We start from the raw sequence: 27,505 nt of genomic DNA, 5'->3' as shown, positions 1-27,505 counted from the left end.
CTTCCTCCGATTTTTAGCATATGATGTGGGATTGCCCACCGTTTCAGGACTTCTAGCGAGGGGGGGGGTATTGGAGGTCCTTAAGGAAGTGCTAACAGTGTCTGTGCCACATGACCCTAAAATCTGTCTATTTGGTATCCTAGACAAGGAACAGTGGCCGCTTTACCAGAGAATTTTTTTAAGGGAGGCCCTATTCATGGCTCGAAAAACTGTGGCTATCAGGTGGATGGATGTTCGATCCCATGTATGGAAATGGAAGGTGTTGGTGAACTCTATGTTACCATATATGTATGTGACTGATAAAAACAGGGGGTGTGTATCTAAATTTAATAAGGTCTGGGGATCGTGGTGCTCATCACCTTGTACTAATTACTCACCTAACCAATATATGAGAGAGAGAAAAGATGTCTAGGAGATGAGGTTCTTGTATGGCTGACTCCCTGACGTTCTGGTATGGTTCTGTTGATGATCATCTATCGTGCCTTCTTCCTGCATATTTCTTTGTCTCTTTGTATTGAGCGCTCTGCACCTGGAGGGACTTGATATGTACATACTGATAACAGCAGACTGATTTCTGATGTTTGTGTCACCTTTATTGATTTTACTGTATATTTTGCATATGTAATCTTTTGTGTATATTGGTGTACATACTTCAATAAAACGAGTTTAACCCCTTAAAGACAGAACCAATTTCGATTTTTGCACTTTCATTTTTTTTCCTCCTTGTGCTTAAAAGGCTTAATGAGCCCTTACTTTTTGTGCCACTAATTGTACTTTGCAATGACAGGCTGTATTTTTTCATAAAGTACACTGCAAAACCAGAAAAAAAATAAATGTGTGGTGAAATAGAAAAAAAAATTAATTCTGTTTATTTGGGGGGACTTTTTGTTGTTACGCCGTTCGCCCTGGGGTAAAACTGACTTGTTATACATGTTCCTCAAGTCGTTATGATTACAAGGATATGTAACATGTATAACTTTTATTTTAGGTGATGGCTTGTAAAAATTTCAAACCATTGATAACAAATATATGTTCCTTAAAATCGCTCTATTCCCAGGCTTATAGCGCTTTTATCCTTTGGTCTATGGGGCTGTGTGAGGTATAATTTTTTGTGCCATGACGTGTACTTTCTATCGGTACCTTGATTGCGCATATGCGACTTTTTGATCGCTTTTTATTACAATTTTTCTGGATTTGATGCGACCAAAATAGCGCGATTTTCCACTTTGGAATTTTTTACGTTTACGCCATTTACCGTGCGAGATCAGGGATGAAATAAATTAGTAATTCGGGCGATTACGCAAGCAGCGATACCAAACATGTTTATTTATTTATTTTATTTATAACATGGAAAAAAGGGGGGTGATTCAAACTTTTATTAGGGGAGGGAGATTTTTATTAATAACAACACTTTATTTATTTATTTTACACTTATATTAGAAGCCCGCCTGGGGGACTTCTAGTATATGCACACTGTTCTCTCATTGAGGTCTATGCTGTATAGTTATACAGCATAGATCAATGAGATAGGTACTGGATTGCTTTCGGCTGCTGCAGCCGAAAGCATTGGAGTGCCGAGCCGGGATCAGCGTCATTATAGCGCGGACCCTGGCCGGTGAGGGATGTTTGGATCGCTCCTCCGGGAGATCGATGAGATCAGTGTTCTATTGCTTTTGGCTGCTGCAGCCAAAAGCAATAGAAGGCCGAGCCGGGAAAGTCTCAATCCATCAGCTACTGATGACCTATCCTGAGGATCAGGTGTAACTCTCCCCCTCTGCATCCCCATAGCAATATGGCTAAATACAGACCTAGGCTATAGTTCTCGTCGCCTCGGTGGGACAATGCCTATTGATGAATGGGATCCCGGCCGGAGCGTACACACAACGTACACGCTCCGGCCAGGAGCCCATGCGGGTCCGCAAAAAACTGACATGTCAGTTTTCTGTGGCCGGAATTCAATGAATTCCGGCCGCTAAAATACCTGTCCGGCCGCTCGCTTCACTGTGTGCTATGGTAAGCTCTGATGCGGGCGCACGCTGATCTGTCCGGCACTTAAGTCACGGAATGGCCGGTCTCTAACGGTGTGTGAACATAGCCCTAGTATGTTATTGCAACCAATCGGACCACTTCTTTTACATTTCTAATGTAAGGAAACGGTTTATATTAGATGTTCAGAGCAATGGTTTGTCATGTGTACAATATTTGCATATTGTTAGGATTTGCCTACATGTATTCAATATGGTATGAATAATTAGGAACAAAGTGTTCCAGAAGTACATTCACGTACTTGCAGAGTTCTGTAAAACATGGGTAGAACATACTAGAAGCCATTTGTGATATGGAAATAGTAATGTACATGCTCCTTTCCTTCTCCTTTCTTAGATGCTAACCTAGTAGAATGGCTCACATGGTGACACGGCATAATTGCTCACAGCAATTATAACCATAATTTTCATATGTATTGCATAGTTATAAAATATAAGTAAATATACTCAAATCTTTAGAGTATTTCATTACTGTAATCTGTTCTCTTCTATATGAAATCCACATTGAAACAGCTCTCCTCCCCCATTCATTCATGAAGTGGCCTGGTTATGTGTTTTATCTGTACACAATTAGCTGAGTAAGGACAGCAGCAAACAATGACATAACTGCTCCTTCAATGCTCACTTGACTGTGCCTGGTGTGCTCCTTCTCTAAACACGTTCACCCAATGGTCTACCCAATGCTCCCTGTCTCTAGTATCTGGTACAACATTGGCTAAACATGTTCTTTAAAGGATCCCTTTTATCAGTTTGTATCAGCTGGGGATATGTTTCTTTAACAGAATCAAAAAAACTAAGTGCTATTTTCCAGAATACAGAACCAGATTTTAAAAAACAAACAAACAATAAACCTGTATGTTTTACACATTAGTTATCCAATCAGTTCGAATTAGTTACACATAAACAATTAAAAAAAAGGTCTTCTAGCAAAAATACAGTACCATCATACAGTGCCCAAATAAACGTTGCATATAATTAAAAAAGAGGCATACAGTAGCTTTAACACGGTTAAAGGTACCGTCAGGTATATTCACTTTAAGTTTTGCATATGGATAGAATGGAAATACAAAGTATGTACAAAGTATTTTTGCTCAGTATTTTGCAACCCAAACTACAGAAAATACAGAAAGGCTATTTTCACATAAAATTCAATGGATGGCCGTCATTTAATGGCAAATAACGGTCGTTGTTTTAAAATAACAGTAATTATTTGCCATTAAATGATGGCCATCAACCCAATTTCAGCAGTGTGTGAACATAGCCTTTCTGTGTTTCCAATCCACTCCTGGTTTTGCTTGCAAAATACTGACCAAAAATACTGTGTGTGAACATAGCCTTACACTGAAAATACAGCTGTATTTTACCTCAAATTTACATGCATATTTTGCTTTTATTTTACACTGTGTGAACATAGCCTAAATGTGATGATGTGATGTCACTTGTAAAACCCATTCTGGATCTATAACCTATTATAACATAACTCTAGTGTAATAAACTGGTAATTTTATAAAAGATAAGCCATACTTACAGCTCCCCGCTCAAAATCATTGTAGAAAGGTTTGTCCAACAAATTCTTTTCACTGCAGCCTTTTGATCCAATGAGTGTAATATAGATGTAATCATCTGTGCCAGCAAACCACTGGCTGCCAGTTGCCACTGTGATGGTGTAATGAGGCATCTTCTTGGTACCAGGGAGATAACTATAAGCCTTAGTGATCTGCTCAGCAGGAGCTGTCAGGTAGAATCTAGAAACAGACTGGTAAAATTTGTGAATACTCCTCTAGTTACTGAGCCCTCCCCTCTTATTTGACTGAATGCACTCCTTGCCCTGTGGTTTTGACTTTAGACTTCCTCTTTTATTTTCAGTGCCTTCTGTGTTGCATCCACAAACCTACTCTCATTGGTGACATATAATTAAGGATTGTACAACCTTGTTAGGTAAAGAACTCCTTTCATGCAATTTATTTACTCATGTTTGCAATAGCTACATTGTGAACAATCACTAGGCATAGTGTTCACAACATCACAACCATGCAGGGTTTTCTAATAATTGTATTTGAAAGGTTTTAGTTCTTCTGAAAAAAGCCACTATAAGCCAATTGGTTACAGTCACTTTAAGTGGTACAGTATGCTTAGTGGTTTCTCTTGTGGTAGCAGAATTGTGAGAACAGATATTTTACCTTAGGTGTACACAGTTTTTGCTACACTAACTTATATTCACCTTTGTGTAGTTTGTTCCAAAAGGTTATTTAAGTAGAAGGTTATTTTTTAAGATAGTTCTTCAAGAGGAAGTATTCCATGAGCCTGGACCAGGATAAGAAAAATATATATGTAGATATATAAACTAAGTATATCTATAACTGGTTATGTGAACTGATTGTATACAAGTTCAGGATAGATATAACTATCTACATTTGTCCGTTTTCTTATAGACCTTCTTGAGAGGTCAGTGAAGTTTGGACTTAACTTACAAGCGCTGCGGAATCTGTTGGCGCTATACAAATAAATATTTATTATTATTATTATTATTATTATTATTATTATTATTATTAATAATAAAAGAGCCCGACACAGAGTGGAGTTTGTGCATTGGCATCCCATCCCATAAGAACTGTATTTCTTCAATGAGTTTTTAAATGAAATTACAAGTCACAGAGCAGTTGAGGTATCTATTACACTCTGCTGATACCTATATCAAGATAAATTGGATATTTTTGTGAGTGCTTTAGGGCAGTGATTCTCAAACTATTTCTATTGAAGCCTCACCCAACAGACCAAGGCAATGCCTGGACCTCACCAGACTGACTAAGAGGGTGCCTGGGCCTCACCATCTGTGATGAAAGTCCATTTAAAAGCTGAAAATAATGCTAGGGCTACCTCTCACCCATCTCCCAAGCTCTATATAATAATAAAGCAAGTACAAAATAAATTAATAATGTTGCTAAAATGGAGATTTTGGAGGACTGTGCAGATCATAGTTACTTTTGTGAAAACTGGCTCCCCAGCTGGGCCTCACCAACAACTAGGGGGCGCCTCACAGTTTGAGAAGCACTGCTTTAGGGTACACAGGTGATAAGTCACATACAGTTGGTTAAGATGCACCATGTTATTGTAACAACAAATGCAAGATGCAAACAATACATAATTTAGAGAAGAGATTTTCATAGGTTTGATTATTCATCTATCTAGATCTAGACACAATGTGATATATGAAATATTTGCAACATGTTGTTTGTAATGTTTTTCTTAAAATAAGTTAATTATTACACTAAATTAAGTGTGACTTGACTTTAGTCTGTAAGGGTGGTCCATCGGCAGGCGAAGTTGGCTTCTCTGTTTTCCATCCCACCCTACGAAAATTGTTTTATAAATACACTGAGCTTTTTGGAACAATTCAGAAATACTTCATAAAACACCAATTTGCGTGTCTGAGTTTCTCTCTCCCCAGCTGGCCCCACCATCAACGGGGAATTCATGCTAACTCTAATTTGTTTCTCACAGGCAACCAGGTCAGGTTCTGGGCCTACCTAGCGCACTGCAGTGACACTCTCACAATTGCTTGAGAGAAGGGGGCAATGGAGGGGGAGGGGCAAGGATCCATCAATCACTATGTTAATCCTGAGGGCAGTTAGGGAGGTGTAACATCCTTGGCCCTACTTACTGGTCCACATGTTGGCTTTAAAGTGGACGTTGGCAATTCTGGTGGTGGTGGCTCTGTTGCTACATACTCCTTTTGAGGGGAGACAGGTTGGACTGTCACTAGGGATAAAGAGGCCATGAAAAAGCAGAAAAGGGCTTTTGCTGTAAATCTTTTTTTACCCTATTTACACACAGGGCTTGTTTTTGTTTGACAGGCTGTATTATTCACACAAAAAATAGCAATTCAACTTTTTTTGAACATTTTACACAACTTAGTGATTGTAGTACAAATCCCCTTTCTTCTGTTTTTATCACTTAGTGTCACTGGCAATGAGCTGTATTTCTGTCTGGGTCTTCCCCTAGCAGCAGCTTGGACCACATGCAGGCTGCCAGTTGGATAAATGTGGTACTGATGATGATGAGTGTAAGATTGCTGGTGATGAGAACAATATTTTACAAAAGGTTAAAAAAAAACTATATGAATAGTTTTAGACTTTTTATTAAGCTTTAACAATGACACAAACAGTATGAAGTATAAATGTACTATGAAATTAGATAAGCTCAGATTTACTAAAATTAGCTAATTCTTAGACATAAACTTAGTCTAAGACTGCTTCAGATTTATCATAAAAGCTCAGGCTGTCATTTTTGCTATTAGTTGGCTTAAACTGTCCAGGATTTTGTGGCGCTGTGCCCCAAAAATGTTAAAAAAACAACCCCTTTTGTGGGGTTTATAGCTAATCTGTACCCACAATCTGCCCCCCCCCCCCCCCAAACCACTTGTACCTTCAGATAACTGCTTTTAATTCAAGATCTGTCCTGGGGTCTGTTTGGCAGGTGATGCATTTGTTGTCTTAAAAAAAAACTTTTAAACTTGCAGCCCATGCCAAACGGGAGTATCTGTGCCCTAACTTTTCACCACCCCTCCGTCCCTCCTCCCCACCCTCCTCATCATTAGGAATGCTCCAGGCAGATTGTCTCCTATTCCTCAGCTGTGTAAGCACGACACATGGGCTGGATTGTTAAGGCACCTGTGCAATGTTCAGACAGGAGAAAATGTTCTAGGGGCATTCCAAATGATGAAGAGGGTGGGGAGAAGGGACGGAGGAGTGGTGCAAAGTTAGGGCACAGGTACTCCCTTTGGGCGCGGGATGCACGTTTAAAAGTTGTTTTTTAGGACAATAATTGCATCACATGCCGAATGGACCCCAGTACAGATCTTGGATTAAAAGCAGCTATCCGAAGGTACAAGTGGTTTGGCGGGTCAGATTGTGGGTACAGAGTCGCTTTAATGAAAAGTCTCTGAAACTCATAATAAATGTGGCACTTTAAAACAGCTTTTTGTGCAGATAACAAGAGAATTCTGGTACATTTGCAGTCATAAATCTATCCCGTAATATTGTCTGTAAACCAAGAAATGCTACAGTTGTGCAATTGGCATTACGCATATCTCACTTGGACTAGGAATTGATTCTGCTTAAGCTGCAAGTTAACCACATAAACCATAAACCACTAAATGGAAATTGATGGACTGATGTATCTAAAACAGATTTGTTTTTAACATGATCTCAATAAATTCTGTCATATCCACTGCATGGTCTCCATTCTTGTCTGCTGCCTCCAACATCTCTTCTAGCTCTTTGCGTGAAAACTGAATGCCAGCTAATGAGGAGACAGCCTGTAGATCTGCAGCTGTAATTTTGCCATCTTTATCTGCCAACAGAATTAGAATTTTTATTATATAATGTATTAAATATTTTTTCATAATGCATATGTTTAATTTGTTATTTATTTTATCACAGTAAAGGCAGAAGCCTTCAAATCTACTTTCCACTTCAATATGGTCCCAAAGCTATCTTAAGGACTGCTTATGTCCATACTGTATCTTTATGGATTCACAGATTAAGTTTTTGCAGTTCATCCACCTACAATGCAGGTTTTCCCACCCAAAAAGAATTGAGGTCTGTAATTTCTATCGTAGTTTACCTAAAGTGTCAGAGACAGAATCTATAAACATTTTTTTAGAAAATCATATTGTATTTTTATTGCATGAAATAGGTATTTGATCACCTACCAACCAACAAGAGTTCTGGATCTCACAAACCTGTTAGTTTGTGTGTAAGGACACCAGGGAAAAAATTGTAGACCAGCATAAGGCTGGGATGGGCTACAGAGCAATAAGCAAGCTGCTTGGTTAGAAGGCAACAACTGGTGGCACAATTATTAGAAGATGGAAGAAACACAAGATGACTGTCAATTTTCCTCGGTCTGGGGCACCATACAAGATCTTACCTCATGGCGTAAGGATGATTTTGAAAAAGGTCAGGAATTACAACAGAATTTCATAGGGAGACCTGGTCAACTTAACAGGGGGACCACAATCTCAAAGATTACCATTAGTAACACACTATGCCATCATGTATTAAAATCCTGAAGGGCACACAAGGCCCCCTTGCTCACACCAGCGCATACCCAGACCTGTTTGAAGTTCACCAATGACCATCTAGATGATCCAGAGGAGTTATAGGAGAAGGTAGTATGGTCAGATGGGACCAAAATACAACTGGTATAAACTCCATTTGCCATGTTTGGAGGAAGAAGAATGATGAGTACAACCCAGGAACACAATCCCAAGTGTGAATCATTGGGGTGGAAACATCATACTTTGGGGGTGCATTTCTTCAGATGGGACAGGACAAGCCACCATATTAAAGGGAAGATGGATGGGACCATGTATTGTGAGATTTTGGCCATCAACCTCCTTCTTTCAGTAAGAGCATTGGAGATTGGTCGTGGCTGGGTCTTTCAACACTACAATGACCCGAAACACACAGCCATGGCAACTAGGGAGTGGCTCTGTAAGAAGCATTTTAAGGTCTTGGATTGGCCTAGCCGGTCTCCAGACCTGGACCCAATTGAATATCTTTGGGGGAGCTGAAACTCAATGTTAAGCACCAGAATCGCCATCCTGGGCACGCTGGGGGGTAGTGAGTAATCCCTGTGGGGATGAGTGCACCATATCTGCACTGTGACTTTTTATCATGATGGCTGTCTTTACAAACACTGTCAGTATATATGCTTCATGCACTTGCCAGTTTTTGTGATTGTACCTGCTGTATGAGACTTTTTTTCATCTTCCAGGATTGGATGTTCCTCTAGTACTCGGCAGACATAGCTAGTATATGCATGGTTGCCATAGATTATCGTAGAGGTTATGCATGTTATCATATTTGCATGTGGCTTGTGACATCATAGGATACTGGTATCTAACCTGAACCCCAAAGGACTGGCTCTGAGGGTCATTGCTATCTCTATTGGTCATACATACAGTTTCTGACGTGTAATACTGCAGCCATAAAAGTGTACTCCTGACTGTGTGGTTTGTCTGTGTCTTGGGGTTATCCTGACCTGTCGCTCCAAGTGCTTATCGGAGGCCGGGCCAGGGTGAACACCCGACGCACACACAGAGTACACACACTATATATCCCCACTTGTCTCCTACCCTTTTCTATATTCATCTGATTTTTCTATTTATTTAAACACAACTATTCTATATAATCTCTAAACAGTAACCATTGTGTTTTGTGAAGGTCTCCTGATGATCCCAGGGACATATCTGGGACTTGGATTGAGACAGAGATACTTGTTTATTGCAAATTTTTCAGAAGTCTGGTTTCATCTTTATGCATTTGGGCTAATCTATCCTTAAGTATACCAGTCTATCAGAGGGTCAACACCCTAGATCTGTTGTGAAGTGCCAATTTCATATGTGTAGAACACTTCTTTTAATACATTTTTTACTTTTAACCCCTTAAGGACAGAGACAACTTAGATTTTTGCATTTTCGTTTTTTCCTCCTTGTGCTTAAAAGGCCATAGCACTTACATTTTTCCACCTAGGAAACCCACATGAGCCCTTATTTTTTGCGTCACTAATTGTACTTTGCAATGACAGGCTGATTTTTTTTTTATAAAGTACACTGCGAAACCAGAAAAAAAATAAATGTGTGGTGAAACTGAAAAAAAAAACGCATTTTGTTTATTTGGGAGGTATTTGTTTTTACGCCATTCGCCCTGGGGTAAAACTGACTTGTTATATATGTTCCTCAAGTTGTTATGATTAAATTGATATATAACATGTATAACTTTCAAATTCAAAAAATTCAAACCATTGTTAACAAATCGCTCCATTCCCAGGCTTATAGCGCTTTTATCCTTTGGTCTATGGGGCTGTGTGAGGTGTCATTTTTTGCGCATATACGACTTTTTGATCGCTTTTTATTAATTTTTTTCTGGATTTGATGCGACCAAAAATGCGCAATTTTGCACTTTGGGATTTTTTGGCGCTGACCCCGTTTACCGTGTGAGATCAGGAATGTGATTAATTAATAGTTCAGGCGATTACGCACGCGGCGATAGCAAACATGTTTAATTATTTATTTATTTATTTTTATTTATAACCTGGGAAAAGGGGGGTGATTCAGACTTTTATTGGGGAGGGGGCTTTTTATTGATAACAACACTTTATTTATTTTTTTTACACATATACTAGAAGCCCCCTGGGGGACTTCTAGTATATACACTTTGATTTCTCATTGAGATCTTTGCTGTATACTTATACAGCAAAGATCAATGAGATCGGCACTCGTTTGCTTTCAGCTGCTGCAGCTGAAAACAAACATGTGCCGAGTCGGGGTCGGCGCCATCTTGGAGCGGATCCCGGCCGGCACAACACACGGAGATCGCTCCTCCGGGACAACGTCCCGGAGGAGCGATCTTCCTCACCAGACACCAGGGAACGGATGCCTCCGGTAATCGGAGGCAGCTGTCAACTTTGACAGCTGCCTCCGATTACCTTATTAGCGGGCACGGCGATCAGACCGTGCCCGCTAATAGCCGTGGTCCCGGGCTACTCGCGGCACCTGGGATCACGGCGGTTCAGAGCGGGGTCGCCGCGCGGCCCCGTTTTGAACGCCCTTAATGACAACAGGGCGTAAATATACTAGATTTTATAGATGATTCTGGGAAATGAAACTCAACGTTGCCTACAACCCTGAAACCTGAACTACAGGAAATATCTTACCTCTGTAACTGCAAACAAAAGTTTCTGTACCAAACATTAAGTTCTGGTTTTCTATTATCAAATACTTATTTCATGCGATAAAATGCAAAATATTTATTAAAAGATCGTACAAGGTGAGTTTCTGGAATTTTTATTTTATAGATTCTGTCTCTCACATGTGGTGTACATACAATAAAAATTTCAGACCTCTCCATTCTTTGTATTTGGACAAACTTGCAAAACTGGCAGTGTATCAAATATTTATTTTCCCCATTGTAAATTAAAATACCCAAGAATTTGAATGGGACCAAACTGCAGTTAAATGTAAATGTTTCATCATTTTTATAATACGTAAATTAGCAGTTTCTACATCTAAGAGAATATTTATTGGGCCATGAACCAAAATTATTACCTAGCCACATGATAGGGGATAAATTCCTGACTGCTGAAGGGTTCCCCATTTTAAATGTAGCAAAGCTTGTGTTCACTGGCACACCATTCAACTCTGGGACTGATGAAGATAGAAGTACTGGACTTCTCTTTGGTTGCTCCATAGACCTTTATTGGAGCAGCATGGCACAGAATGTCTACTACACTACACAGAAAATGTGTTATCCTCAGTTACTGCACCTGGGCGTGCAGGAACCAAGGATGAAATGCCCAATCTGGGACTTCTGGTTAGGTCGGGGATCTTGGACCTCATTTTCGCCTGGCGCAGCAAACTATAGATATTGTGTAAAAAACAAAATTTCTCGAAGTTACACACACCCTGTGTATGCTCGTTTATCTTGTTGAATTTTACACACCAAGCTCAAAAGGTTGGCCTTCACTGGTTTAGGAGGTGCTTCCCAGGATATGTAGTTATTTTTGATATCTAGTATGTAATTTTAATGCATACAAGAAGTTTTATTCATGGCCCTTGTTGGAGATATCCACCTTATTTGCTGTAAGGATGTGATGCAATAATGCCTTTTGGTTGACCAACTTTTAAGATGTTGGCCAATGTGTTAGCTTCTGCTCCTTGATAACCATCTGTGGTTGGGCACTATGTACAGTACATAGTAAAACATTACATTCCTCAATACTTAGTAAATCTGTCAATGTGTTATTATTTAAATATTTCAACTATGTTGTTTTAGTTTCTCACCAAAGTCAAGAACTGAAAATCCTCTTTTGAGTTCTGCATAGAAATCTCGTGTTACACCGTGCCAATCCGTAACAAGTTTCTGGAATGCCTTGAAGTTAAGATTCCTAAAGTGGGTTAGATTGAGAAAGATAGGACAAAACAAAACATAATTATCATAAAAGAAGCATGCACTTAGGCAATCAAGACTGGGATTACACACAGGTCTGTGATGGGTCAACGAATATCACTTGTTCAGTGCCAGCTTCAATGATCATTGTTAGGCCTTGTTCACATGACAGAATTTTACACTGATTTCGGTATGGAATTCCTGAGTATTCTGTGCCTAAATCTGTTTGAAATCTGGTCCAAAACAACGGCCCCTATTTTAGCTAATTCTTCTGTAATCTTTTTAGTGAGGATTTCTCAGATGCAGATTTGAAAATATATTTTTTTTAAAAAAGGGGACATGTAACTTATTGACGCATTTCTTATTCCACCCAGATTCATCAGTTTGGATTCAAGGGGTTATCCAGCGCTACAAAAACATGGCCACTTTCCCCCTACTGTTGTCTCCAGTTTGGGTGGAGTTTTGAAACTCAGTTCCATTGAAGTAAATGGAGCTTAATTGCAAACCGCACCTGAACTGGAGACAACAGTAGGGGGAAAAGTGGCCATGTTTTTGTAGCGCTGGATAACCCCTTTAACATTAAAGGGGATGTTCAGGTAGAGGGCGAAAAAAAGAAACTTCTGCAGAAGCATATAGCATTATTTACCTATCTATCTAGTTTTGAAAGTACCAAAAATCAATTTTTTTGGGGGGGGGGGGAGGGGGGGGGGGGGTTGTTCTGTTTTGTATTTCTGCACTTCCTGGTTGAGCAGTTCTACACAGTACTACAGGTTCCAGAATGCAATGCTTTCCCTCAGCTGTTCATCACAGTCCTAAACCCTGATCAGTTCAAGCCCAAAGCTGTTGCAGAACATCTAGGCTGTGTTCACCATTGCAGTTTCATTGTGATACTAAATTATTTGCAGTACTTGCAGTTATCATTTCATTGTGGTCGAACCCACACCGCACACAGTTACTACCTGTAACACCACACTGTAGCTGTATTCTCTACCTGTAACCCCACACAGCACGCTATATTCTCTACCTGTAACACCACACAGCACGCTGTATACTCCACCTGAACAACACACAGCACACTGTATTCTCTAGCTGTAACACCACACAGTACACTGTATTCTCTAGCTGTAACACCACACAGCACACTGTATTCTCTAGCTGTAACACCACACAGCACACTATTCTCTAGCTGTAACACCACACAGCACACTGTATTTTCTACCTGTAACACCACATAGCACTGTATTTTCTACCTGTAAACCACATAGCACATTGTATTCTCTGCCTGTAACACCACACAGCACACTGTATTCTCTACCTGTAACAGAACACAGTGCTCTGTATTCTCTACCTGTAACACCACACAGCGCGCTGTATTCTCTACCTGTAACACCACACAGCACGCTGTATTCTCTACCTGTAACACCACACAGCACGCTGTATTCTCTACCTGTAACACCACACAGCACGCTGTATTCTCTACCTGTAACACCACACAGCACGCTGTATTCTCTACCTGTAAGACCACACAGCACGCTGTATTCTCTGTCTGTAACACCACACAGCACGCTGTATTCTCTACCTGTAACACCACACAGCACGCTGTATTCTCTACCTGTAACACCACACAGCACGCTGTATTCTCTACCTGTAACACCACACAGCACGCTGTATTCTCTACCTGTAACACCACACAGCACGCTGTATTCTCTACCTGTAACACCACACAGCACGCTGTATTCTCTACCTGTAAAACCACACAGCACGCTGTATTCTCTACCTGTAACACCACACAGCACGCTGTATTCTCTACCTGTAACACCACACAGCACGCTGTATTCTCTGCCTTTAACACAGATATTGGAATAAAGTAAAGAACTTTTTAAATTTAAATTTATTTATTTTTTCTTTTCATCCCCATGCACATATTATGATCATCTTTTATCTTTCAAAGTGAGCCCCACAATAAGGAGTTTATCCAATATTATCATATATGGGATATACTGTTTATGCTTTGTTTTTGTGCAGGTGGGATTGGCAGTGCCGGCTCTCATCCTCTGTACCGTTTAGCATCATTTAATTGTGTTACTGCATCATTTTTGTAAATACGCTGCAGTACTGCAATGAGACTCCAACATGTGTGAACATGGCCATAATACACATACACATATAACTGTATTCAGTGACCATATTCTAGGAAATCCTCTTAATAACATTGTCCTATTATTTGCAATAGGAATCTGTGCCCTAACTCGTATTGTGCAGATTATTTCAATGCATAATTGCAAATGGAAACTAAAGTGACCTGTCACTTACTGACAGGTTTACACATGGAACAGGTTGCCAGGATGCAGGTAAGCCTCAATGTATAGGGCTAATTTGTGCCCCAGATTGTAGCAAACTTGTCCAATTTAGAAGAACTCTCTCATTTGAAATAAGAGGGTATACCCAGGCTGGTATGCACTTAGCTAAGCATATCTTTTTACCTGTATTACATCCCATGACATCCTGTGCTTCTGCTCAGTGTTTGCAGCTTGAAAGTAACCTGGCACCATAGTGCCATCTAGTGTGCACAAAGCTCACTTCACAAAATAAGAAAATAAAGGAACTTTTCCTGTTTACACATTGCAATGTTCTATTGCTTCTATTTGTGGAAATTAATGCATGGGTATTATTGCATAGAACTGCCAATGTTAAATATAATAGTTACAATAGTCATTATATTCCATGTTCTGCATGCTCTGCTCAAAACATAAAATAAGTGACACTTCTTGAAAAGTGGTATATAATAAATGCCCCCCACAAAACCCAAATTACAGAGAAGGTTCAGTGCACAAAGGTTTGCAATATATAATATGGCGCTGGAAATACAAGTAGATAGAAGTTATAGGAAGCAGGGAACAATGTTACGGATTTATATGCTGGATTTATCAGTGATAATGAGGGTAGTTCACATTATTAGATATTTACACTAAATTAAGAGACATTGGGCTCTGAATGACACTGAATGTATTTAGTTTCTGGGTACCTGCTGTAATTGCAAAATATCATAAAAGGGCCAAATATGTCTGCCACACCATGACCTCTGCCATTATCACCATACTGTTACTGAATAAAAGCCAGTGCTGACCGTACAAATGTGCCACCATGTAGTAGTTACTTTCTTTCTGTGCCCTGATATAGTATTTAGGCCCCCTCTGTCCCCTATTTAATAGTGAGATCCTTATGTACTCCCATATAGTAGTGAGCTGAAGTATCGTAATGAAAATAAGTATTTTAATGAAAATAATCTTATAAGGCAGCACCAGCATAAGTTCATGAGGGATCGGTTCTGTCAGACTAATCTGATCGGCTTCTATGAAGAGGTCCGTTATAGACTTGACCTGGGGGAGGCTGTGAACGTTGTGTATCTGGACTTTTCAAAGGCATTTGATACTGTGCCAAATAAAAGGTTTGTACATAAAATATGTAAATGGGTAAGTAACTGGCTGAATGATAGGAAACACAGGGTGGTCATTGATGGAACATGGTCAGATTGTATGACAGTTACTAGTGGGGTACCACAGGGCTCAGTATTCGGTCCAATTCTTTTTAATATATTTATTAATGATGTTGAAGAGAGTAGAATCTCCATTTTTGCAGATGACACTAAACTGGGGAAATTAAGTAAGTACAGTTGTGTACTAAATAATAAAACACTGGATAAAACTGCTTCCAAAAAGGACCTGAGGGTATTGGTGGACAGTAGAGATGAACGAATTTACATTACAAACGAAGCAAAGTGCTTTGTTTACTCGGCAGTCGTCTTATACTGTATGTAGAATACTGTGTACAGTTTTGGGCACCAGTATATAAGAAGGACAAGGCTTAACTGGAGGGGGTGCAGAGGTGGGTGACCAAGGTCACTAAGGGAATGGGTGGGCTACAGTGCCAAGATAGGTTATCAAGTTTAGGCCTATTTAGTTTAGAAAAAAGACGTCTGATTCCAATGTACAAATATGAATGGAGAGTACAGAGATCTTTGTAGTGATCTTTTTACACCTAGGCCTGTAACCATGACAAGAGGGCATCCTTTACGTCTTCAGGAAAGAAGATTTCACCACCAGCACAAACGTGGATTCTTTACTGTAAGAGCAGCGAGACTATGGAACTCTCTGCTATATGATTTCTTCATGGCTGATTCTTTAAATATAGGAAGCCTGGATGCTTTTCTTACAAACTATAGTATAAAACATTATGAGCACTAAATTTCATGTAATAGGATGTGTATCCAGGGATTATTTTGAATGCCATTGGAGTCGGGAAGCATTTGACATCTCATAAAGGTTTTTGCCTTTCTCTGGATCAACAAAGTAGGGTTTCTGAAGGTTGAACTTGATCTTGGTCTTTAATTCCCTATTAGTATCCATCTCATGCAACTCAACATGAGAACAATGGCCATTCATACAATCATTTCCCTTTTCTAGTTATCTTTACTGGTTTTACTATTCTTGTATATATTTTCCTATCAAATAACTGATGACTATTCATATAGGAGGCTAGGTGTTTGGCATTGCAGTTTCTGTGTTCTCTCCTCTCTCTCTCCGGAACGTTTATGATGAACCATTTTGAATATCATAGTTATGAAGTAATATAAAACAATTGCAATAAAAGTCATATCCTGTTTCATAAAATGTTGGTTGCAAATTGTGACCAGTGTTTTCACTGTCTGGTCATGAAGATAACCCGAGTAGGTTGGTAAATAGTTTTGTGCAAAAAGTTACAAGATAGCTTGTCATTTATTCAACAGTCTGCTCATTCTGGGCTAAGTAGTCATGTGGGTGGTCCTAATCATTGATTGACAGCACTCTCTTCTTGTACTATTAAAGGGGTTGTCCAGTGCTACAAAAACATGGCCACTTTCTTTCAGAGACAACACAACGCTTGTCTCCAGTTCGGGTGCAGTTTGCAATTAAGCTCCATTCACTTCAATGGAACTGAGCAGCAAAACCCCACCCAAGCTGGAGACAAGGTCTGTCTCTGGAAGAAAGTGGCCATGTTTTTGTAGCGTTGGATAACCCCTTTAAGGCCTTATTAGATGGCCCAACCATCACTGTAAGCGAGTGTTGATCTGGTGCTCGCTTACCGAGCCTATTACACAGATCGATAATCCATGCAGACCTTTGCTTAAATCAGTTACCAGGCATGCATCACCTATAAAATGGAGAGATGTGCGGCCAACAGAAGATTTTTGATCTGAAAGACCACGACCAACCGACGAGTGAGCATTCGCTTGCTTGTCGGCTGATGGCTGGCTTTATTACACAGGGAAATATCTGACTTGGCAGGTGGGGAGTTTGACTGGGGCGGTACAACTGTCAAACCGTAAAGCAGGTGTCCTAAGGCGAACTCAGGGAGGACAGAAACTTCCCATAGAGCAGAAGGGAGCTTTTCTCAAAAAAATATAAATCAGTCTCCTGCACTCTAACATGCTTTCTGGCTTATACTTGCGATTCATGGCTTATCCTAAGGGTGGACTATGAATACATCATTGTGGATAACTGCTTATAACTGTAAAGTCTGCTAAGCTTGCAGCAGCTTAATCCCAATCAAGTGAATGGGAGGGTATGTGTATGCGATGCCCTGGCCCCTTGGGGCCACTTCCGCAGTGCTGGTGTTATGAGCGAGCAATGACCGGGGCAGCTGCAGGGGTTATACTTGTCACGGTATAGGCCTGAGGGCGGCACAGCTGTAGGGCCGGTCTGTGGAATCTGCGGGTGATGATGGGCATGCGATTCTTCGCTGCACCTAGTCAGGGCACCAGTTAGTGGACACCAATGCCAGGGTTCAGTAACAGCGGTTTTATTATAGATGAGGTAACTAGTAGCAACAGTCTCTCCGGATGCAACCGGGTATATAGCAGGCTTTGACAAATAAGGCAGGAGTGGTGCTGCATAGGCTGTGAGAATACGTGCCGGATGATGGGAGTAGTAGTATGAGAGAAATAGCGTTGCTGGGTGGATTAGCTTGAGAGTAATACTTGCTGTGAATCCTTGTAGCGATGAGGAGAGATAACGGAATGACACCCAGATGAGAGAGAAGACTCCGGACACTTGAGCAGGCAGATACAGCCGAAGACTTGAATATAGCAGAGCACCTGATCCACACTTCTAGTGGTGAAGTGGAAGCTGCAGAGAAGAAGCCCAACTCCTCTGAGGCAGGAGAGGGACGATACACATCCTCCTTGCTTGGAAGCAGGGGGAAGACTCACTTGTTAGGAAGAAGTGGGAGGTCACATGGTTGCTCCTGGCCAGAGCTAGTCGGCCATTGGAGGAACCATGGTTACAGGTCACGTGATCAACAGCCTTGCATACCACTGTACAATGCAATAATACACAGGAATACATGAGAATACACATGAGAATGCACATTACCAGAGAATACTAGGGGAAAACCAGCAGCAGTTGCAGTGCAAACACTTACCAGAACAGGCATTGACACAGCAAGAGAAATGGCCATAATAGGAGTAGTAGTCTGCATGTTCTGGGACACTGCATGTACACAGAGGAAAACACACGGGGGACTTGGGCTCTCACACTTCACTCTCCGCCTGTGCCATAGACTATTCTGTGGTTTGGCAGATTTCGCGATCCCTTTGAAGATTGAACCCACTCATTCTTTGAGCGGACGGCGGAATCCAACAAACCATAGAATGAAGCCTATGGGACTAGCATAGATGCGCGTGGCTGCGAGAAGGGTCGAGCTGCGGAATCCGTGTCGGGTGATCCGCCGGGATTCCGTAGTGTGGACATACCCTGATACTAAACACAGGGAATATCAAAAGTACAACTCTGTGCCTGGTAACCATTTGTGAATTACCAGTAGCGGTCTTTGGCACCAAGCACCCCAAGCAATCGCTTGGGGCCCCCAACATCCAGGGGGGCCCCCACGCCCCGCTCTTGTCTTGTGCTCAAGACCGCTAGACAGGGCTGCTGCCCCGCTCACTGCTGTGATCTGAACTGTAACGATGGGCACTCGTAATGAGCGCTCACAGTTACATGCAGCAGCAGCACTGACAGGGCAGGAGCCATTGTCTCCCTTTCTGTCAGTCACTCTTGTGGCCGCAGGAAGTGTTTTACCTGCGGTCACAAGTGGCCGCTCTGTCCTTGTGGTGTCACTGGAGCATCGGCGCCAGGAGAAGGGGAGTGCGGCCTCTTGTGACCGCAGGGAAAACCCTTGCGGCCACAATAGTGAAGAGAAGAGGAGACACCCGGACCCAGGTGAGTATAAGTGTTTGTTTTATTGTGTTATATACTATATGGAAGGGGGAATACACAGGGGCCTGTGTAACTGGGGGAGTGCACAGTGGGGGTCTATATAAATAGGGGGAGCACACAGTGGGGCTATATAACGGGGAAGACACAGGGGGTCTATATATAACTGGGGGAGCACACAGGGGGGCTATAGACTACTGGGGCTTCACAGAGGGGTCTATATACTACTTGGGTCAGCACACAGGGTGTCTATATACCACTTGGGGCAGCAGAATGGGGTCTATATAAAACTGGGGGAGCACACAGGAGGTCTATATCCAAGTGGGGGAGCACACAGGGGGGCTATATACTACTGGGGGAGCACACAGGGGGGCTATATACTACTGGGGTAGCACACAGGGAGGCTATATACTACTGGGGTAGCACACAGGGGGTCTATATACTACTGGGGTAGCACACAGGGGTCTATATACTACTGGTGGGGCACACAGGGGGTCTATATACTACTGGGGGAACACACAGGAGTCTATATACTACTGGGGGAACACACAGGAGTCTATATACTGCTGGTGGGGCACACAGGGGGTCTATATACTGCTGATGCAGCACATAGGGGGTCTATATATAACTGGGGGGCACACAGGGGTCTATATACTACTGAGGCAGCACACAGGGGGTCTATATACTACTGGAGGAGCACACAGAGGTCTATATACTACTGGTGGGGCACACAGAGGTCTATACACTACTGGTGGGGCACACAGGGGGTCTATATACTACTGGGGGCAGCACACAGGGGGTCTATATATAACGGGGAGCACACAGGGGGTCTATATATAACTGGGGGAGCACACGGGGTCTATATATAACTGGGGGCAGCACACAAGGGGTCTATATACTGCTGGAGGAGCACATAGTGGTCTATATACTACTGGGGGAGCACACAGGTATATATAATACTGGTGGAGCACACAGGGGGTCTATATACTACTGGGGGAACCACACAGGGAGTTTATATACTACTGGAGGAGCACACAGGGGTCTATATCCAAGTGGGGGAGCACACACGGGGGCTATATACTAGTGGGGGAGCACACAGGGGGTATATGCAACTGGGGGCAGCACACAGGGTATATATGACTGGGGGCAGCACACGGGGAGTTTATATACAACTGGGACAGCACACAGGGGGTCTATATACTTTTGGGGGAGCACACGGGGGGGCTATATATACAGTGACTAGGGGAACACACAGGCGCCTATACACTACTGGGGGAAGCACACAAGGAGTATATACTACTGAGGGGAAGCACACAAGGGGTATATACTACTGGCGGCTGCGCACAAGGGGTATATACTACTGGGGGCAGCATACAGCGGTCTATTGTTGTGGAGTGCATGTCGAGGGGGGGCCCAGACATAACTTCGCTTTGGGCCCCAGAAATGCCAAGACCACCCCTGTGAATTACCAAATGATTTCAACATCGGTTAGTCTGCAAGTGTCTCTGTAAGGATGTTCTTCAACGTCTTTGTAAAAAGCCATAAGGCTTCCTGCTTCCCATCCTGGTGATCATGTGATTGCCAGGTTTCTGTAGGAGTTGCTGGATATTAACAGACCCACATCAGCACTGCTCATAGTGATTAACTCCTTCTTGTCCACCAGGGTCAAATTAAAACGTGTGCAACATGGTGATATTGTAAACTATAACAACATGTTTGGATTTGCAAGAATAAGAAGGAAACTGTGGTCAGGGCATGTTAAAGTTTGTGTTCCCATGTAAATAAACATGAAATAAACAATGCTGGACCTGACTGCATCTAATCCCTTATGGTTGTGGACAACCCTACTCAATCTCCAATAATCTTTCTATGATTGCATGGGGGAAGGGCTATTTTCTCATTTAAAGGGGTTATGCAGCGTTAAAAAAACATGGCCACTTTCTTCTAGAAACAACACCACTCTTGTCTCCAGTTCAGGTGTGGTTTGCAATTAAGCTCCATTCACATCAATGGAACTGAGTTGCAAAACCTGCACCCAAACACAAGACAAGACGAGTCCTGCTGTCTCTGAAAGAAAGTGGCCATTTTTTTCTAACACTGGATAACCCCTTTAAACAGCAGTGTTAGTAGCACAGTCATTTACATGAGGATGTTGAGCCTGATACCAACAGTTTAGCTGCTTACCTCGGTGGGTTGTGGGAAGCCTGTGCTATAATTCCTTATTTAGAGCCAGTTCAGACGGAGTAAAACTGGCGGAAAACATGTCAATTCTTCCGAGCGGAGAGAGGAGGCGCGAGCCCTCCGATAGACAGCCTGTATGACACGGAGGCTGGCGGGACTCCGAGAATATTGCCAGTTTTACTCAGTGTGAACTGGCGCTTAGAATGTTCAATTGAAGACCAAATTCTGAGGTGGAATAGTGAGAGGCTGTGATGGGAGAGGCTGTCACGATAGCGTTTGGAGGAAAGGTGACAGGCTAGAGGTCATGCAGATGATACAATGGGCTGGTAGAGGTGATGCTGGAGCGATTTTGCAGCATCAGACCTTGGAGAACAATCTATATCCCACCAGGTCTGGTAAAATATATCCAGTGAGGCTATTTAGGCTGTGCTAGCGCAAATTATAGAAAAAGAAGATGCAATGCCAGGGATTGCTGCATCCTGCACAGACCCAGTAAGGAGAAGGGGGTAGGGTGATTCTCAGGTTGTGGGTTTATTAGGGTACAGAAACCCAGCACAGTTGTTAGGTAATGACATAACTTGCTCTGCATGCGCTATGTTTAGTTTGAATGATAGGTAACTAATTTTTATTTTGGGGAACATTACAGGCTGTGGTTAGATAGGACACCTGGCATTCTTTTATTGCATGTAAATGCTATGGCATAGGCATTCAGATATGTACAGTAGGCTAGTATAAGAGGTATTACACAGTTGTAGATACAGGTGCCTTCTAGCTGGAGGGAGTCTTCTGAAAGCTACAGTTTCATTCATGTGTAGTGTGGTATTTATGGGTTTGGATAATTGGGACCAAATGGTAGAAGTTGACAATACCTATGATATGTCTTAAAAACTTTAAGGGTATATTCACACGGGCGGGCTCGCAGCGAGATTCTCGCTGCGAGCCCGGCAGGTCCTGTCAGTTCCCATAAACTACATACTTGCTGCGGTCTAAACGACCGCAGCGAGTATGTAATTATACCGCACTTAACCCCTTCTACTCCCGCCAGCTCCCCCGCTGTAAGCAGCATACATTACCTGTCCTTGCTGCACGGGTCCGGCGTCCTGCTCTCCCGCCCGGCCAATCAGTGGCTGCGGCTGGGCAACACACTAATTGGCCGGACGGGAGAGCAGGACGCCGGACCCGTGCAGCGAGGACAGGTAATGTATGCTGCTTACAGCGGGGGCAGAAGGGGTTAAGGGCGGTATAATTACATACTCGCTGCGGTCGTTTAGACCGCAGCAAGTATGTAGTTTATGGGAACTGACAGGACCTGTCGGGCTCGCAGCGAGAATCTCGCTGCGAGCCCGCCCGTGTGAATATACCCTAAATGACTTCAAAACTGCCCATCTGCAGGGCCGTATTTGCCACTAGGCACCCGTGGTCCGGTGCCTAGGGCGGCGCCCTGCAGGGGGCGGCACTTACAGGGATCAAAATATATTTTTTTTTATAAAAAAAATATTTTTAACCCCCGCCGCCCTACGTACCGGACCGCTGGTGCCTTGTCCGGGCGGGGGGGGGGGGGGGGGCGTGCGAAACCGCCGCTGCCGCCACCGTTGTGCAGCCCCGGGGCATCCGGGTGAGCTCCTTCCGGCACACGCTGCTTCTATCTCAGGCCGGCAGCTCACCCGTGCAGCCCCGCAGTGCCCGAACTTCTTCCTGCTCGGCGCGATGATGTCACGAGCGCTGCAGCAGGAAGAAGTTCGGGCACTGCGGGGCTGCAGGGGTGAGCTGCCGGCCTGAGATAGAAGCAGCGTGTGCCGGAAGGAGCTCACCCCGGACGCCACGAAGCTGCTTTGGGGGGACCTGACCGGTCTGCCTCTGCCCCCGGCTGTTCCCTCTTCCCCCCCACAGCTCCTCCCCCTGCCTGTGCCCCCATCTGCTCCCCCTGCTTGTGCCCCCATCTGCTCCCCCTGCCTGTGCCCCCCATCTGCTCCCCCTGCCCCCATCTGCTCCCCCTGCCTGTGCCCCCATCTGCTCCCCCTGCCTGTGCCCCCCATCTGCTCCCCCTGCCCCAATCTGCTCCCCCTGCCTGTGCCCCCCATCTGCTCCCCCGCCCTCATCTGCCCCCTTTGCCTGTGCCCCCCATCTTCCCCCCCTGCCCTCATCTGCCCCCTTTGCCTGTGCCCCCCATCTGCTCCCCCAGCCCCCATCTGCTCCCCCTGCCTGTGCCCCAGCTGCTCCTCTGCTTCCCAGTTGCTCCCTCTTCTCCCCTTGTCCCCCCAGCTTCTCCCCTGCCACCCCAGCTGCCCCATCCTCTCCCTGCCACCCCATCTGCTCCCCCTGCCCCCATCTGCTCCCCCTGCCTGTGCCCCCCTGCCCCCATCTGCTCCCCCTGCCCCCATCTGCTCCCCCTGCCTGTGCCCCCCATCTGCTCCCCCTGCCCCCATCTGCTCCCCCTGCCTGTGCCCCCCATCTGCTCCCCCTGCCCCCATCTGCCCCCTTTGCCTGTGCCTCCCATCTGCTCCCCCTGCCCTCATCTGCCCCCTTTGCCTGTGCCCCCCATCTGCCCCCCCTGCCCTCATCTGCCCCCTTTGCCTGTGCCCCCCATCTGCTCCCCCTGCCCCCATCTGCTCCCCCTGCCTGTGCCCCAGCTGCTCCTCTGCTTCCCAGTTGCTCCCTCTTCTCCCCTTGTCCCCCCAGCTTCTCCCCTGCCACCCCAGCTGCCCCCATCCTCTCCCTGCCACCCCAGCGGCTCCCCCTGCACCCTCAGATGCTCCCCCTGCCTCCCCAGATTCTCGCCCTGCCCCTGCCACCCCCAGCTGCTCCCCTTTCCGTCACCCCAGCTGCTCCCCCCTGTCACCCCAGCTCTTCCCCCTGTCTCCCCCAGCTGCCTCCCTTCCCCAGTCCCCCCCCCCAGCTGCCTTCCTTCCTCAGCCCCCCCAGCTGCCTCCCTTCCTCAGCCCCCCCAGCTGCCTCCCTTCCTCAGCCCCCCCAGCTGCCTCCCTTCCTCAGCCCCCCCCAGCTGCCTCCCTTCCCCTGTCACCCCCAGCTGCCTCCCTTCCTCAGCCCCCCCAGCTGCCTCCCTTCCTCAGCCCCCCCAGCTGCCTCCCTTCCCCAGTCCCCCCCAGCTGCCTTCCTTCCTCAGCCCCCCCAGCTGCCTCCCTTCCTCAGCCCCCCCCAGCTGCCTCCCTTCCCCTGTCACCCCAGCTGCCTCCCTTCCCCAGCCCCCCTCAGCTGCCTCCCTTCCCCAGTCACCCCCAGCTGCCTCCCTTCCCCAGTCACCCCCAGCTGCCTCCCTTCCCCAGTCACCCCCAGCTGCCTCCCTTCCTCAGCCCCCCCAGCTGCCTCCCTTCCCCAGTCACCCCCAGCTGCCTCCCTTCCCCAGTCACCCCCAGCTGCCTCCCTTCCCCAGTCACCCCCAGCTGCCTCCCTTCCCCAGTCACCCCCAGCTGCCTCCCTTCCTCAGCCCCCCCAGCTGCCTCCCTTCCCCAGTCACCCCCAGCTGCCTCCTTTCCCCAGTCACCCCCAGCTGCCTCCCTTCTCCAGTCACCCCCAGCTGCCTCCCTTCCTCAGCCCCCCCCAGCTGCCTCCCTTCCCCAGTCACCCCAGCTGCCTCCCTTCCCCAGTCAACCCCAGCTGCCTCCCTTCCCCAGTCACCCCCAGCTGCCTCCCTTACTCAGCCCCCCCAGCTGCCTCCCTTCCCCAGTCACCCCCAGCTGCCTCCCTTCCCCAGTCACCCCCAGCTGCCTCCCTTCCCCAGTCACCCCCAGCTGCCTCCCTTCCCCAGTCACCCCCAGCTGCCTCCCTTCCCCAGTCACCCCCAGCTGCCTCCCTTCCCCAGTCACCCCCAGCTGCCTCCCTTCCCCAGTCACCCCCAGCTGCCTCCCTTACTCAGCCCCCCCAGCTGCCTCCCTTCCCCAGTCACCCCCAGCTGCCTCCCTTCCCCAGTCACCCCCAGCTGCCTCCCTTCCCCAGTCACCCCAGCTGCCTCCCTTCCCCAGTCACCCCCAGCTGCCTCCCTTACTCAGCCCCCCCAGCTGCCTCCCTTCCCCAGTCACCCCCAGCTGCCTCCCTTCCCCAGTCACCCCCAGCTGCCTCCCTTCCCCAGTCACCCCCAGCTGCCTCCCTTCCCCAGTCACCCCCAGCTGCCTCCCTTCCCCAGTCCCCCCCAGCTGCCTCCCTTCCCCAGTCCCCCCCAGCTGCCTCCCTTCCCCAGTCACCCCCAGCTGCCCGCCTGCAGATGAGTTGTGGTCAGAGAAGTCTTCATGATGGTTGCGCCAGATGGAGAAGAAAGCAAAAAGTGAGCAACGGCAATGGGAGAAGACGTCACCTGTGAGTCATTAGTAACTGCACTGTAAACACTTCTATAGTGTGCAGAGCCTGTGTACCATTGGGGTCTAAATGGGTCAGTGTATGGTTTGCGGTAGTGTACTGACACAGCCCCGCGTACACTACAGTACACTAGCACAAACTTTTAAACTAGAATCAAACTACAACAGCTGCAGGCACTACAACTCCCAGCATATGCTGAGGGCTGCAGACTGTCAGTACATGCTGGGAGTTGTAGTGCCTGCAGCTGTTGTAGTTGGGCCCTAGGTGGCATATAAGAATATATAGATCAGTGGGGGCTCAGTGCAGGGAAGTCACCCCAGAACATCACTAATAGGGGATAGAACAAAAACATCTCCCCCCTATCCATATTAGTGATATTCTGGGGTCACTTCCCTGCACTGAGCCCCCACAGATCTCTGTATTATTATATGCCACACAGCATCCAGTGTATAATGCACCTAGGACCCAACTACAACAGCTGCAGGCACTACAACTCCCAGCATGTACCGACAGTCTGCAGCCCTCAGCATATGCTGGGAGTTGTAGTGCCTGCAGCTGTTGTAGTTGGGTCCTATACACTGGATGCTTTGTGGCATATAAGAATACATAGATCTGTGGGGGTTCAGTGCAGGGAAGTGACCCCAGAACATCACTAATAGGGGATAGAACAAAAACATCTCCCCCTACCATATTAGTGATATTCTGGGGTCACTTCCCTGCACTGAGCCCCCACAGATCTCTGTATTCTGATCTCCCACAAAGCTTACAGTGTATGATGCACCTAGGACCCAACTACAACAGCTACAGGAACTAGAACTCCCAGCATGTACTGACAGTCTTCAGCCCTCAGGATATGCTGGGAGTTGTAGTACAGCGTAGACAGATGTATTGCTGGACCTTCAGGGCTGATGGTTGTCACCCACAGATTGCAGCCTCCAGGAGTCTCAGCACACAGTGATTTATTACAGGGTTGTCCTCTCAGAGACTACAACTCCCAGCATAGCCGGAGAGCTGTATAAATGTAGGGATTTGTCACAGATACAGATGAATTCAGGAAAGGAGCGGGGTCAGCATGTCGTGTCTCACTGGTTCTATATTGGTGGGCCCCAGGTGCCCCAGTCCCACACTGGACAGAAGCGGCCCCCGAACTAAGACGTCCCCGGCCTCCTTCCTTCCTCCATCACGTCTGTTTGATGAGAACAGCGGGCATCAAGCAGAGCGACACCCAAGTGCCAGGGTATATACCATGCATGTAACCAGCCAGTGCCGGGGGGGGGGGGGGGGGCGCCACAGCAAGCAAGGTGCCTAGGGCAGCATGAACTCTAAATACAGGCCTGCCCATCTGCAATGTCTCAGTTCCCCACAGGTCTCTTAAACTGAACTTAGATCACAATAGAGTTCTGTTGAGACCGAAGTTTAAAGTGACACTGTCGCCCCCTTTTTGCATTATGATTTCTCTACCCAGGTGTAAAGGGTACATTTTGCAGTTTTAAAACCTTATTTTATATGATACATCATGGTGCTTGTTCCTGTAAAAAGTGATCTTTTATCACCTGTGGATTCTGCCACCTAGGTGGGGCTTCACAGCCACAGTGCCACTTAGCCCCGCCCACATCACCACCATAGGCCCTGCCCCTCCTTGACATAATCTGTGCATAGGCACCGCCCCTCTGGCAGCCTTGGAAAGGGGCCGGCCTAAAGGTCTAAAGGACCCCCTCTAGGTCAGCCCATACCAATGGATGCTGATGGGGGCCTATTTGCTGAT

The 27,505-nt window shown here is 45.5% G+C and overlaps 2 protein-coding genes across 2 annotated transcripts in view; both read right to left on the bottom strand.

Annotated features, from left to right (window-relative positions):
- ALOX5 (arachidonate 5-lipoxygenase) overlaps nt 1-3,838 on the bottom strand; it is a 56,956-nt gene extending 53,118 nt beyond the window's left edge. Inside the window, exon 1 of the mRNA XM_069980487.1 lies at nt 3,574-3,838. Within this exon, the coding sequence (XP_069836588.1) occupies nt 3,574-3,723 (150 nt within the window). The 5' untranslated portion in view covers nt 3,724-3,838. The remainder of the gene's footprint in view (nt 1-3,573) is intronic.
- Nucleotides 3,839-6,974: 3,136 nt separating this feature from the next.
- Nucleotides 6,975-27,505, bottom strand: part of LOC138798604 (uncharacterized) — a 28,986-nt gene continuing 8,455 nt past the window's right edge. The window contains exons 4-5 of the mRNA XM_069979129.1: nt 11,893-11,996; nt 6,975-7,397 (exon numbers count right to left, since the gene is read on the bottom strand). Of these exons, the coding sequence (XP_069835230.1) occupies nt 7,225-7,397; nt 11,893-11,996 (277 nt within the window). The 3' untranslated portion in view covers nt 6,975-7,224. The remainder of the gene's footprint in view (nt 7,398-11,892; nt 11,997-27,505) is intronic.

Source organism: Dendropsophus ebraccatus, chromosome 8, assembly GCF_027789765.1.
Source record: "Dendropsophus ebraccatus isolate aDenEbr1 chromosome 8, aDenEbr1.pat, whole genome shotgun sequence".
Taxonomy (NCBI): Eukaryota; Metazoa; Chordata; class Amphibia; order Anura; family Hylidae; genus Dendropsophus; species Dendropsophus ebraccatus.
This window is presented reverse-complemented; position numbering and strand designations above follow the sequence as displayed.